Here is a 13865-nt window from a genome sequence, read left to right as displayed (position 1 = left end):
TGTCATATACTAGTCATTTGTCTTCCTTCTTAATGGTTGCTCCCATTTATTTATTTTTTGTGTGTAGGCTGAGACCAGTGATGTGCAAAGAGTTAGGTATTGTTGACATTGATGGCAAAACAGTTCCAAGTTAGAAAGATATAGGCAACAGAATAAAAAATAGCTTTTATAGATCACATAAATATAAAAGAAATTGGACACTGTAGAATGAATTTGAGTATATTTTTTCCTGAAAAAAACAACATAAAAGTACAGAATATGAGGTTTTTTTTAAACAGTCTCTAACCTTATAAAGCTATTATTTTCCTCACATCCTATTTACTGAGCACCTATGAGAAATGACTTATATGCACAGATTCCATATTAACTGATTTTAACAATAACTCTTTGAGGAAGGCAGAGCACATATATATACTTATTTATAGATGTAAAAACTGAAACTCTTAGGTCAAACTTATAGTTCTGAGTCTCATACTATTTCAGATCTTCTTTGATCTTAAGAGAAACTACTGTTTAATGCAAGTAAGTTACACTGTGTGTCACATGCCTGATGGATAATATAGCAGAGTTTTCCAAGCAACAAATAACCCCACATATACCCCAAAACTTACGTTATTCTCACTTTGATCACTTAGATAACCTTAAAAACCATTCCTCTCCTTCACGTCCCTCATGTTCTCACACAGGTAATCTTCTGGCAGGTTCTCTCCCCTTTTGGGTATCCGTGCTAAAAGAAGTGAAGCATTTTGTGAAAGGCCCTGGTCCTAATAGCTATATTACTCTGCTGGTTGAGAGTCCTCTCTGGATTCTTAAAATTCTTAAGAGCTGAAAAATTTCCTCATTTGAGGTAGTCAAGGAAATACTATCCTGGGTTCATCAGACAAAGAAAGATCAATGAAGTGAAGAGATTATGCTAGAACCTACTTCATCCAAAAGTATGAACACTTGTGGAGAAAGTTTCTACTTAAATTTTTGTTCTCAAGGACAAATGAAGTATCTTATTCAAGAATATATTTTGTTTGGGCTTAGCACATTATTAACTATTTATAAATACAAGTTAATAAAGTCAGTTGTTATGTCATTGGGACACCTATAAGTCATAACAAATGATGAGCAGATCTTGAGGGGGTAATTCTCAGAAGAGGAAATCTGTAGCTCAATGCATGAAATTAGTGTAGGATGTAGCAACACCTCACTTCTGTACATCTGACAGTCATACTTTGCTTGATGAAACATTTTATAAATTGATTATATCTCTAAGCTAAAAAACCTTGAAACACCAAATTCAAAAGGAAGCAAACAAAACAGTGACTTTATAATTATTGTCAAAATCTTTCTGAGTAGGAAGTCTATGTGCTGTTAATACACAGAAATGTGTTGTGGCATTTGTTGTTTATGTGCTTGGTATGCAAAGAAATTTATGGTACAATAAATACATTTTTGAGAGGAAAGGATAAGTGTTAAGCTTGCTGGGATTTTTTCTTATTATTGAAAACCTATTGTATGATGTAGCATTAATTTAGAACCCTTGGATTTAGAGTCTGAGTACACATTGTTTATAGTAAAAAAGTATGTGTAAATCACTATACGTACACAAAGAACAATATATTTTCATGTTTTCTAACCTTTAGAGATTGGTCTTACGTGTTTTTGTCAGAAACAGTAATTGTACATAAAATTAAAAGATAACAGATGACCTTTGAGTGAATATGGTGACATTTCTCTCCAGGGACTGTGCCAATGTCATATACTGTCAAAGGACAGTTTATTTTTCTCCATAAATTATGTATAACTATTTCTAATGTTTTAACCATAGTGACCCTCTTTCTGAAGCATTACTCTATTTAAAGAGGGGAAAGTAGAATCTTAAGTACATAAAAATATTCTAATTTCATGTTAGAATCAAATTATCCAAAACATTAGGTACAAATCTGGATGAGTCATTTTTACTTAGCAATAATTTCTAAAATATTTAGATATTAACAGTATTATTATATTTAAACAAATAATTTAATACCATGAAGGAGTAGCCATCCATTGCTCAGCAGAGCAAACTGGTATCTAAAGAACCCAGTTCTGTCTGGAATTCAGTATAAGAATTGAATATTATCCATTCACTCACTCAACTTGCTTGGTTCTAAGAACTGTGTAAAAGTGCTGTTCCAGCTATATTACAAGTGTAAGACACAACTTTCATCTTCAAGAAGACATATCTTTGGGGGAAGATAAAACTAAGGCAAGTGAATTAATTCAAGAGAAAAAACTTCTGAATGAAATAATTCATGGTTGATTGACATGGAGAGACTGCTCGCTGTTATTTGGGTTTTGCATACCCAGAGAGAAGGAAGAATGTCTTACTGGAAGAAGAAACAGCACCAGCAGGGAGGTCATTTACCATGGAGGGGCATTGAATTCCCCTTCATGACAGAAGAAAAGAGAATACAATTATGTGAAAAGATAAAACGCTAGAAAAAATTACCGCAACAAATTCTTGTTCTCAAAATAGGAATCATCTGACACATATTTAAAACTGATTTTCGTGAATATTTTTAAAGCTTTTCAAAAATTAATCCCAAAAGTTGCTTAGGCAAGCTGTTCCAGAGTTTATCAATCTTTTTATTAGTAATAACTATGATTTTTTAAGTTAACACTTTATATGCACTGAATAAAATAAGCCATTTGTAATACAGAAACTAGCATAGATTACTCAATAAATTATTCTCTCATTTAATCCTCACCCATCGTCAGACTCCCACAAGATTCATTTGATCCCATCTCATGTTATGCAAATCTTCTGCTATTCATATCCCCCCAACTTTCAAATATTCAGACACTTAGAATGCTTCACCATTGTTATTACATAGAGTAAAATTCCTAAAGGAGTCTTTTTAAAAATTGAAAAAGAAAACCGATATCTTTTTACATAGAAGTTTATACTTTCCAACTTCTTTTCCCTCATATAACTAACATTTAGATAGTGCTTACATTACAGTGTGTCAGACATTCTTCTAAGCCCTTTATGTACGGTAGCACATTTAGTCTTTGACAATCCTGGAAAATAAGAAGTATTCACATTCTAAAGGTGAGAGGGTTAAGAAACTTGCCCAAAGTCAACCTGATAGTAGTAAGTTGTTTAAGGTTTGGTATAAACAATTTGTAAGTCCAGGATTTTGTGAGCAATTTCTTCTACTTGAAAAACTTTCACTGACTTCTCTGCTTCATTCTACCACTTTCCTTCTATTTATGTACAACATAATACAACATAGTTTCACCCCAATACTGATTTCATCTGGTGTTCATGACATCATTCACTGCATCTTAACCACTGTGAAACACTGGTGTGTGAGCAGAGAGAGGGCAAGTGTTTGCAGTGTAACTCATTGCAGCAGCTATACAACACACAGCTCAACTGAAGGTAACTCATGTAAAGGAATTGATCTGTGCAGTCTTGGCTGTTCTGTTTGTATGCAGGCCATTGGCTGGGGATAAGTATGTATTATCCAGACTTCCCCAAATCTATTTTCCATTGCCTTAAATTTTCACATATTTCAAGTGAGATAATACATGAAAAAGATCATACTCTAGTTTCTGTATGTCAGTTCAGGCTGTAACAAAATGCCATAGACCAAGTTACTTAAATAACAAAAATTTAGTTTTCACAGTTCTGGAGTCTGGAAGACCAAGATCAGGGTGTCAGCATGGTCAGATTCTGGTAAAAGCTCTCTTCCTGGTTTGCAGACAGCTGCCTTCAAACTGTGTCCTCAAAATGGCAGATAGAGAGATTGAGAGAGAGAGAGAAGGAGAAGCAGCTAGCTCTCTGGTATCTTTTCTTATAAGGGCACTAATCTCATCATGAGGGCCCCCACCATCATGACCTCATTTAAACCTAGTTTTCTCCCAAAGGCCCCATCTCCAAATACCATCACATTTGGGGTTAGAGCTTCAACATATGAATTTTGAGGGAGACAAAATTCAGTCCAGAGCAGTTTCTTACTGCTTTTCTTTTTCTTTTTAAAAAAGAAAATCCTATTTCCAAAGTCTTAAATATCCTATATTAGTACATTCACAGCAAAGAGATAGGAAATTAAATAGAATTGCTAAATATCACTTGATTGTGATGCAGAATAACTTTTAGGAAAACTAAACTTGAAAAACTATCTATGCTCTCTAAAGGTGATAATCGCAGTTTTACACTTATTTTTGTGAGTTTAATTTCATAATCTTTGAAACATTTTATTGCTAAACTGAAATTTCTCCACGAGTTTTAAATCACTTCTAAAATATATATATGTATTAATATAAACTCCAAAATGAATGCAGGATATCAGTATAAGTGGCTTTATTGTTTAAGTGTCTGATATCATATACTCCAGTATTATATTTTGTTTAAATTTATTCTGCTCTGCTCTTGATTATTTGTCTTGACATTCCATGACTCTAATGGTTGTTACTAGGGAACTACACTTGGTGTCTTTTGCATAAGAAGCACTTGCTTCTCTTCAGTAATTCATCTTTTTCTATTCATTCCAGCTTTTCCAACTCTTCTATTTTTCAATATTAAATTTAATTCTACTCCTGAACTCTGCTATTTAAATTGTTTTGTAGATAGTTTTTATTAGATTTTAGTAAAAAAAAAAAAAGTAAAAATTTCTTAACCTCACAAATAGGTGAATTAACATGTTTGTTATAGTGCATGTCCTTAGAGATTTATCATTTTTAAAAATTATAATTAATAATCCAAATTTGGCATTGAAAACATTTATTTTAATATTTAAGGACAATCATTTTCTTTTAAAAATGGTCTCAGAAACTAATTTTAAAATATTTACATAAAATGATTTTCATTCCAGTTCTTACCAAACATTTTATTAAAATGAGAAATCATATATAATAAAATACTTATTGTAAAATAATTTTAAACTTGGATTACAAACTGTGCAGTGTTTTTGATTTCTCCCTGCTTTGACCCTAGAAAGTTAGATATTCTTTCTTTAGAGTTTTCACTTCTCATTTATGGGGACAAAACATGATAGACTAGACACTTGATGGTAGAAATCCCCAGTGATGATTTCAGAGATAGAATTATATAATTTAGTACTTCTCCATGTTAAGATTTTTAAATAAAACTATACTTCAAGGTTATTTTCTACTCTTCTAAGTATCAGAAATTACTAATCCTATATATTTTTGTGTAACATGATTTTCTCTTCAGAGTCCTTTATTGAAAGTTCAGTAACCCTAACTGAAAGATGTTATGCTCAGAAAGGCTTTTTTTGTTTTTTTGTTTGTTTCTTTGTTTTTTCTTGGCTGCACTGCGCGGTTTGTGGGATCTTAGTTCCCCAATCAGGGATCGAACCCTGCAGTGGAAGCATAGAGTCCTAACCACTGGACTGCCAGGGAATTCCCCCTCAGAAAACTTTAATTCCACAATATTCATGTTTTAGGCATTGTCAAGTACAAAAGATTTCTAATATATTGCCAAATCTATTGGAATTTACTCACTCCCGTATTAACAGGCTAACTCCAGCAAGACTTGGGCTAATGCTTGATGATGAATAATGGCCTTTAAAGACACATGATGTATTTATCTGAATGATAATGCAGACTCAGCCATGTGTAAAGAAACTTCGGAAGGCTGCACTTCATTTTTTTTTTTAGCTTTTTTTTTTTAACATCTTTATTGGAGTATAATTGCTTTACAATGGTGTGTTAGTTTCTGCTTTATAACAAAGTGAATCAGCTATACATACACATATATCCCCATATCTCTTCCCTCTTGCGTCTCCCTCCCTCCCACCCTCCCTATCCCACCCCTCTAGGTGGTCACAAAGCACCGAGCTGATCTCCCTGTGCTATGCGGCTGCTTCCCACTAGCTATCGGTTTTACATTTGGTAGTGTATATATGTCCATGCCACTCTCTCACTTTGTCCCAGCTTACCCTTCCCCCTCCCCGTGAAAAACAAATACCGTATGCTAACTCATATATATGGAATGCACTTCATCTTTTTATTGCTATGACAGTAGGAAAGGGATGAGAGAAAGGGTGTATGAGGGACCCCCACTGGGACTTAACCATTTAAATTATGTATAATATTATCTCTTCATTGCTCAAGTGATCCTTATCTGATCCTCAATCTCAGTCACTTGTTTTAGATGCTAAGAATAGAAATTAATTAAGGACAGATTTTAGTTCTAAAAGTTATGGGGGAAAAATAAAATGTGTAACCAAAAATGTTAGTTTAAAAAAATACATTTACAAGTAGGCATGCAAAGGAGCATCCTCTAAAACCATATTATCTTTGAAATCTTAAAAATCCTAGGACTATATGTTGACTTATTTTTCTGATGAGATGAAGGCTAAAGGTTGAAATCTTTCCTTTATAAATTATAAAAGTGTATGCAGAACATTCATGATTAGGGTCAAATAAATATAAATGTTATGGATTGTTTTCTTGAAAGTAGTATGTATATATATAAATGCATTTGAAACCAGTGAAAATATATTCAATAATGAACATGATAAATTTAATTTATCTAAAACAAATTCTAACAGATCAATTTGTCTTTGTATAAGTTGTACAAAAAAGGGGGACGGACTGCATATTATGTGAGACTCTACTATGAAAGTGAAGATTTTAGTCAAAGTATACGAAATCAATGAAATCTTTCACCAAGAGTGATCTACATCTCAAGTGTCTTTCTCCAATCCATCCACTATGTACAGATATCCTATGATTCATATATCAGTTACAAAAATAGTTTCTGTAGCTACATTGGTCTGCAGCATTATAACTGAGCAGGAATGAACACCAGCCTCAGAAAAGAGAATCTGTCTTCAAAACATCTCAACATTAAGAATGAAAATAAGAAAAGAAAATGTAAGGATGTATAAATAGAATTTAAAAATTCAATTTGCATCCAATGGAAAAAGGTTTGCAAAAAAAGAAGAGAAATAATATATACTCACCAAGAAAAACCATTTTTTCTGGATATTTAAATGGAATTATTATACTAAAATGAGGAAAATATTATCAAACTATCACTTTTTATTGTCAATCATATAAAACTGTTTAAAATATCTACTAAGTAAGAACAGAGTGAGATTAAACAGAGAGTGTAGTTAAACCAAAGTCACAATAAGTAACAAAACCCTTTAGGAAGAAATAAAAAGGAAAATCTATGATAGAAAATCAAATCATCTAAACGGATGGTAAACTTGGGAAATATAACTAAAACAAAATGTAATTTAGTAAAATGATTATAAAAATAGGAAAGAAAGAATGACATATATGCAACATGAAATATGGAGTTGCTACCAGTGCATAATTGGATTTTCTAAGAAAGAAAATGGAAAGAAGAACAGCTGTTAATCAAAAGTAGAGTAGGAAAAAAGAATTCTTAAGCCAAAAAACAAACGAACTTAATCTGAATTTAATAAAAAAGTAGGTTTGCAAATGAAGTCAAATTCTGACTAGAGACAAACTACAAAATATATTCAGCTAAAATATCAAAATATAATGGAGGAAAAGAACGAATATTCTGATAGCAATCATGCAGAAAATGTAGGTCATTTAGAAAATTGAATTATTTCAGATTTATCTTGAAGTAGAAGGAGGCAAACAAATCCAAGTGATTTCAGATTTATTTGGTAGGAAAGGGAGGCAAAACAAATTGTCAAAACACTGACAAATTGTCTTGTATTATTATTAATTCAAAAAGATAAAAACCCGGAATTCTTTAGCCAGTTGAGTGTTTATTCACAATAAAATAATACTCAGATATTCAAGGTTCAAGGATGTTGTTATCATGAAATTTTCTTTTGACAAGATGTGTGCTTCATATGATCAAGGGATGATGATATGAATATCTTTACTATCTAATTTTAGATAAGGAGAAGCTGTAAAAGGAACTCTAGATATAGAGATGAGTAAAGAGACCAAACAATGTCAAAAGGAGGATGGTGGCTAGTCCATTTAAATTTTTGATGCATTTCTGAGATCATCAAAATCAGGACAAAATTGTCGTTATTGTTCACAAAGCACTAACTAGAGCAGTAGAAAAAAGAAAATATAAAACTAAGGAAGTTTGACAGTCAGGAAATAAAAATGAAAAATATGATCTTGACAAGTACTAGATATAATGCTTTATAAAACAGAGTACAAAATATGAATGGAATAAAGAAAAAGGAGTCTTAAAGTTTAATGAAAAAGTAAGAATATTTTAAAATATTAAAATGTTTCAAAATATTAAATATTAAAAATATTATTTTAATGGGAACTAGGATTAATGAAAATATGTAGGTCCTATATCAGAAAACTACACAATTTACTAAAAGACACTAAAGATTTAAATAATTGAAGTGTCATACCATTATCCTGGAAAATGCACTATATAAAAGAAAGCTATCTGTAAATTAGTACAATTCCAATAAGCAATCTGTTGTATTTTTGTTTCTTGCAAAAATATTCTGAACCTGATCTAAGACTTCTCTACCAATGCAGTAAAATGATTTTTAAAACTAAAATATTAGCCTAGGATTGCATATATAGACCCCTCACATGGAATAGTCTAGAATATGCAGAAACACATAAAATGGGTAGACATTTAGTTTATGGTGACAAAAATATTGATGACAGAAACAATGTGGGAGACAACGGTCTGTCACAGAAGAATTAAAGTCATACTTTATGCTTTAGCCTCAAATCATAGACCAAAATACATTTTAGATAGATTAAAATAAAATAATAAAAGTGTTAGATGACAACAGAAATCTATATGTGTATAATCTTATGATGACAAAAGCATTTCAAATCAGGATCCACAAGTTGGACATCATAACGCAAAACTTTGATAGATTTGATTACATAAAATAGTAAGACTTATCTATGGCTGAAAAAACCAGAAATGAAGGATATATAAAAAGAAATTGCTAAAAAATGTTCATCTTTTTATGGAGAGAGCTGTTAAAACAGAAATTTTGAATGGAAAAATGGTCAGGCTGCGTAAATAGGCATTCCAAAATTGATGCATTAATATGGGAAATAGTATTTAGACACATTTATGTTAATTTATGATTTACTAACACAAAATATTTAACACTTTTCAATATTAGATTGACAATTTTTCTTTTAATTATAGTATCTGCTGGTAATACTATATGGGAACTCAGGGGCAGTTGGTGGAGGATGAATTTGTACAGCGCAATATAATTTGGCAATATTTATCAAAAGTATTTTGAAAATGTTTGTATCCTCTGATCCAGCAATAATACTTCTCAGAATTTACCTTCAGGAAATGACAGGTACAGATGTACAAACAAGAGTGATTTTTCAGCTCCCAAAAAGAGTGCTCAGTTCTGAGAGATAATCAGCAAATAAAATGGATATAATTTATGACTATCTGTATTTGGGAACTTGAGCAGGAGGTGGAATTTGAAACTGATTCTAAATTATCTAAGCTAGGAATAGGAATAGGGAATTCAGAGGCATGGCAGATTTATTTTTTGCTCCTTTTTTTTTTTTTTTTGAGATGGCCTGACCCATTCTTGTGGTTCTCTTATTTTCAGCTTGCATCTCCTGAGATCACTCGGGAAGGTTACATGTGGGAGACATTTACTGGCTGGGCTTTCTTTCAGTTGTCTAGAACACAAATCACATGGTTAACATTCAACTGCCAGTGAAGCTGGTAAATGTCTAGCTCTGTTCACTGAAAGAATAGGAAACAAATTTGTTATTAGCTAGAAATCTCTACCCCAATATAGCCTTCTGATCACCAAATATTTTTACACCTTCTTTTTCTCCCATCAACCATTGCTAAACGCTGTCCAAAGAGATAACCTCAAGTCCCATCAAGCCACTGTATCCAACTCAAAGACCAAGATCCTCAAATATGCACAGTTCTCTTCATCATCTCTGGATATGTTAGTCCAGGGACAAATGAACCAAAACACAAGTTTCAATGCTCTTCTCCATCCCATACACAAAACACAATGATAGAACAGATTCAGGAAAAGCACTCCTTTAGATAAAGGCTCTCTTTTGGAAATAGAGGAAAAATGGGGAACACTTGACTAGTCACTGATCCATAATAATTATGAAAATATGCCAGAGTGGCATGAAAAGTTCCCTCTGCCTTGGCAATAGTTATAGTTCTATGAAGAAACTAGATCCTCTTCTGTTCATTCTTTTTTGCTTCCTCCAATTCTACCTTACAGGAAGTTCAACCTTGTCAGTCATACTCTGTGGCAACATCAGAAGTGGGTGTTTGGTAACATGCCCTCTATGGGGACTACACAGCTTTTATAGGCCGCTTCTTGCTTTCACCAAGTTTGGGAGTCCAGAGGTTGTTTGATGTTTCAATTGTCAGACTTTTCTTTCTTTTTCTTTTCTTTTCTAACTAGGTATATGCTTCTTTGGCACAATAGTTCCATTAAAAACACAGTAGACTCCTAATCTATTTGTCAGATTCTTGTGCCTGTAACCACACTTTAAGACTTTCTGAAAGTGGAATTGCCAGGCCTAATTTATTTTACTTTCTCTCTCTAAATCTCTTTTGTAGGCTATAAGCAGCTCCCATGAAGTTATGCACGCAATGGACTTTGGAGGATAGGCGGTACACTTAACCTGACTTTTGCCATAGGGCTGAGCCTTAGTGCATTTTGTTGCTCAGAACCTCAGTTTTATCTCTTATTGTGCAACTTTTATAAATAGTTGATTTTCCAAACTTTTGGGTACTCAAAATGTGGGGCTTTCTTTGATCTTTTCATTTCTGCTTGAAAACTGGCCATCCTCTACTGGTCTCAGCTCTTTCCTATAATATCTTACTAAAGGCAGAATGTAAAAGTATACTATTAATCTAATCTTTCCAACCACTTCCTTCAAAGTTACAAGTGCAACAGGCACTTAATCCTCAATGTTGAGTATTCATCTTCCTCCTTCTATCAATAACACAACACAGTTTGTAAACCCCCTTCTCCTTGAAGTATGATCTTCCCTTTGATCAACTAATGTGTACTCTCCAGGATCTCTTCCTACCCCACTTTTCTCTCCTTCTCAGTCTACTCTGCTGGACACTCTTCTTTCAGACTTTAAATATGGGAGCTTCTCAGGTTTCAATTTTCAGACTTCTTCTCTCTATCTAGACTCTCTCCCTTGGGGAGTTCATCAGTTTCCTTAGCTTTAAATAATATTTATATAATGGTAAATACCACGTTATAATCTCTAACCCCAGCGTTTCCTATGACATAATTGTATTTTTTAAATGGTATAGTTGTATTTGTCACATTAAAAATACACACACACGTATTTTCAGGTGGAGAAGAGGAGAAAGAAAAGGCATGTAACTATACAAAATCATATACGTGTATTTGTTTATCCTGTTTCCCCCTTAAAATGTAAACTCAGTGGCAACAGTAATTTATATGTCAAATGTTATATCCTCCAACATTTTGTACATTATAGGCACATAATAAATATTTGTTGACTAGATGATTGGTGTAATACACATTAATAAAATTTTATTTTAATGTGCTAGTTTTCAACATAACTCATTCTAATGCAGATATGTATTCTATGTCTAAATAACACACTAACTAGGACAATATTTTTCTCTGTTTTCTAGATCCCAATGCTCTGGCTGGCCAGACTGGCCCTGATCATGCTCTTATAGGAGGAATTGTGGCTGTAGTTGTATTTGTCACTCTGTGTTCTATATTTTTGCTTGGACGGTATCTGGCAAGACATAAAGGTAGGTTATATTTAATAAAGCATTCTTAAGTTTGGCAAAAAAATTCTAAAGACTAGCTTCATGAAATATTATGTGACTGCGTGTGTGTGTGTGTGTGTGTGTGTGTGTGTGTGTGTGTGTGAGAGAGAGAGAGAGATGAGGGGTGAAAGAGAGAGATCTAAATACTAAGTTATTTCAGAGAATTCTTGATTATTTTACTCAACGTTTAAGCTGGATTGGCTATCAAAATAATACTTAGCCAGTAGCCAAAAGTCACAGAGTAAATCATTGGCTCAGGAAAAAAAAAAAAAAAAATGGAAGCAAGTTTGTAATTTATCTCTAGGACTGAAACTCAACTCTAACATTAATCATTTGGTAATGTTTCTATTTGTAAGTTTATGGACACACATGTGGCCATATTAGTGAGGAAAATATGTGATTTTTCACAATGGGCTAGGTAGCAAACTATTGATATAATCTACTTTTAAATGGAGTTACCAAAATAAATGGTGACACGTTTGATGTGATCATTATCAACATCTTAACAAAGGGCCCTGATTGCTACAGCTGCATGGATCACATGGTCTGAAGCCATCATTAAAGAAATCAAAGTACTCATTACCCATTCCAGTTTGGCTGTTGCCACTAGTTAACCTGACCACAGCTTCATCTACAACATATACTAGAAAACTGAAAGAAAGTGTGCAACTTTAGAAGGGTGAATTGTGTGGTTTCTTGCTCCTCAGAATATGTTTCAACATATAAGAAATCTGGCATAAGTTTCTTCCTAAATGAATATACCTTTAATACTGGCTATTTTACCAGTCTGACAGAACTAACATATTTTTCTTCCAATACCCACAGGAACATATTTAACAAATGAAGCTAAAGGAGCTGAAGATGCACCAGATGCTGACACAGCCATTATCAATGCTGAGGGCAGCCAAGTCAATGCTGAAGAGAAAAAAGAATATTTCATTTAAGATGCAGGCCGAGATTCTGAATTTTACTTACCAGGCTGGCTGCTGGAGAAAACTGGCTATCATCTTTCAGAATTCATTTCTATCATCTTCTGCTACCTTTATTAACTTCCATACCGTACTGCTATCAGTAGCCAGTGTATACCAACAATCAGCTGTCGAAAGCATCATTCTTTAATTACTGTACCATCCATAATGCAGGACATTTCTTACTGCCTAAATTCCACACCATTGCTCTTTTAACATACAGTGCTTGAATATACAGCCTTAACAATGTTAATCATCTCCTTGGATCATGATATTGAATTGTTTTTATACATTGAAAAAAATGTATGCAGAGGTTTTTTCCCCCTCATTTTTTGTCCCCTTTAAATCAAAGACCTTGTCAGTTTACCATTGGACAGCTTTCACAAGTAACAGGATTAGGTAAAGACCTAATGTGCTTAAGTTCAATCAGATGTTAGAGGTTTATGATGTTTTCTACATGTCTATATTCAAAGACATGTTTTGGAAGCATATGCCCTAAAAAACACAAACTGAAAAAAACTACTGTAGTATAGATTCTGGAGTGTTTGAGATTGTACTGGTAAAGCTGTATCAATTTGCTATTTAAAAATTTAGTATTTGATACAGGAGCCATGTATATGGATTGCAATCAGGACATGCTATCTTATATAATTATATAGATCTTACCATTAGGTTATTTTAGCTTCATATACCAATAAATTGTTACAAACATTTTACTGTTTTGGGAATCACAAAGATTTCATTCATTTCTCTAATTTGATTCTGTGATTTATTTGCTCCACAAAGACTCACCTGCCTAAACAAAATTGAAATATCCATAGGGCACAATTTTGAGACATTTTAGTATCTGTATATAGTGCATATAATAAATCCAATTAAACATTATTTGATACATATTTAACTTTTTTGGCTGTAGGTAATTCAGTCATGAGTAAGCATTTTCTAATGTCCATTATATCCCTTTAGATATTACTTAAACCAATATTATAAGTAGGTAACACGTATTAGTATTTTTGTCTGTATGTCCTAGCACTGTTCAACAACAAATTTTTCTAGTTCTTGTTAATTTTTATTTGTTATACAATGGAAGCACAATGTTATAAGGAAAGGTAATTTTAAGCTAACAACCAGTG

The 13865-nt window shown here is 32.9% G+C and overlaps 1 protein-coding gene across 1 annotated transcript in view; it reads left to right on the top strand.

Moving 5' to 3' along the window:
* The window catches only part of CADM2 (cell adhesion molecule 2), a 307663-nt gene extending 294035 nt beyond the window's left edge, over nucleotides 1-13628 (top strand). Inside the window, exons 9-10 of the mRNA XM_007164098.2 lie at nucleotides 11621-11746; nucleotides 12590-13628. Coding sequence (XP_007164160.2) covers nucleotides 11621-11746; nucleotides 12590-12708 — 245 coding nt within the window. The 3' untranslated portion in view covers nucleotides 12709-13628. The remainder of the gene's footprint in view (nucleotides 1-11620; nucleotides 11747-12589) is intronic.
* The last annotated feature ends 237 nt before the right edge of the window (nucleotides 13629-13865 follow it).

The sequence above is a fragment of the Balaenoptera acutorostrata genome, chromosome 4 (assembly GCF_949987535.1).
Source record: "Balaenoptera acutorostrata chromosome 4, mBalAcu1.1, whole genome shotgun sequence".
In the NCBI taxonomy this organism is placed as follows: Eukaryota; Metazoa; Chordata; class Mammalia; order Artiodactyla; family Balaenopteridae; genus Balaenoptera; species Balaenoptera acutorostrata.
Note: the sequence above shows the minus strand (reverse complement) of the source record. Positions and strands in the feature narration are given on the sequence as shown.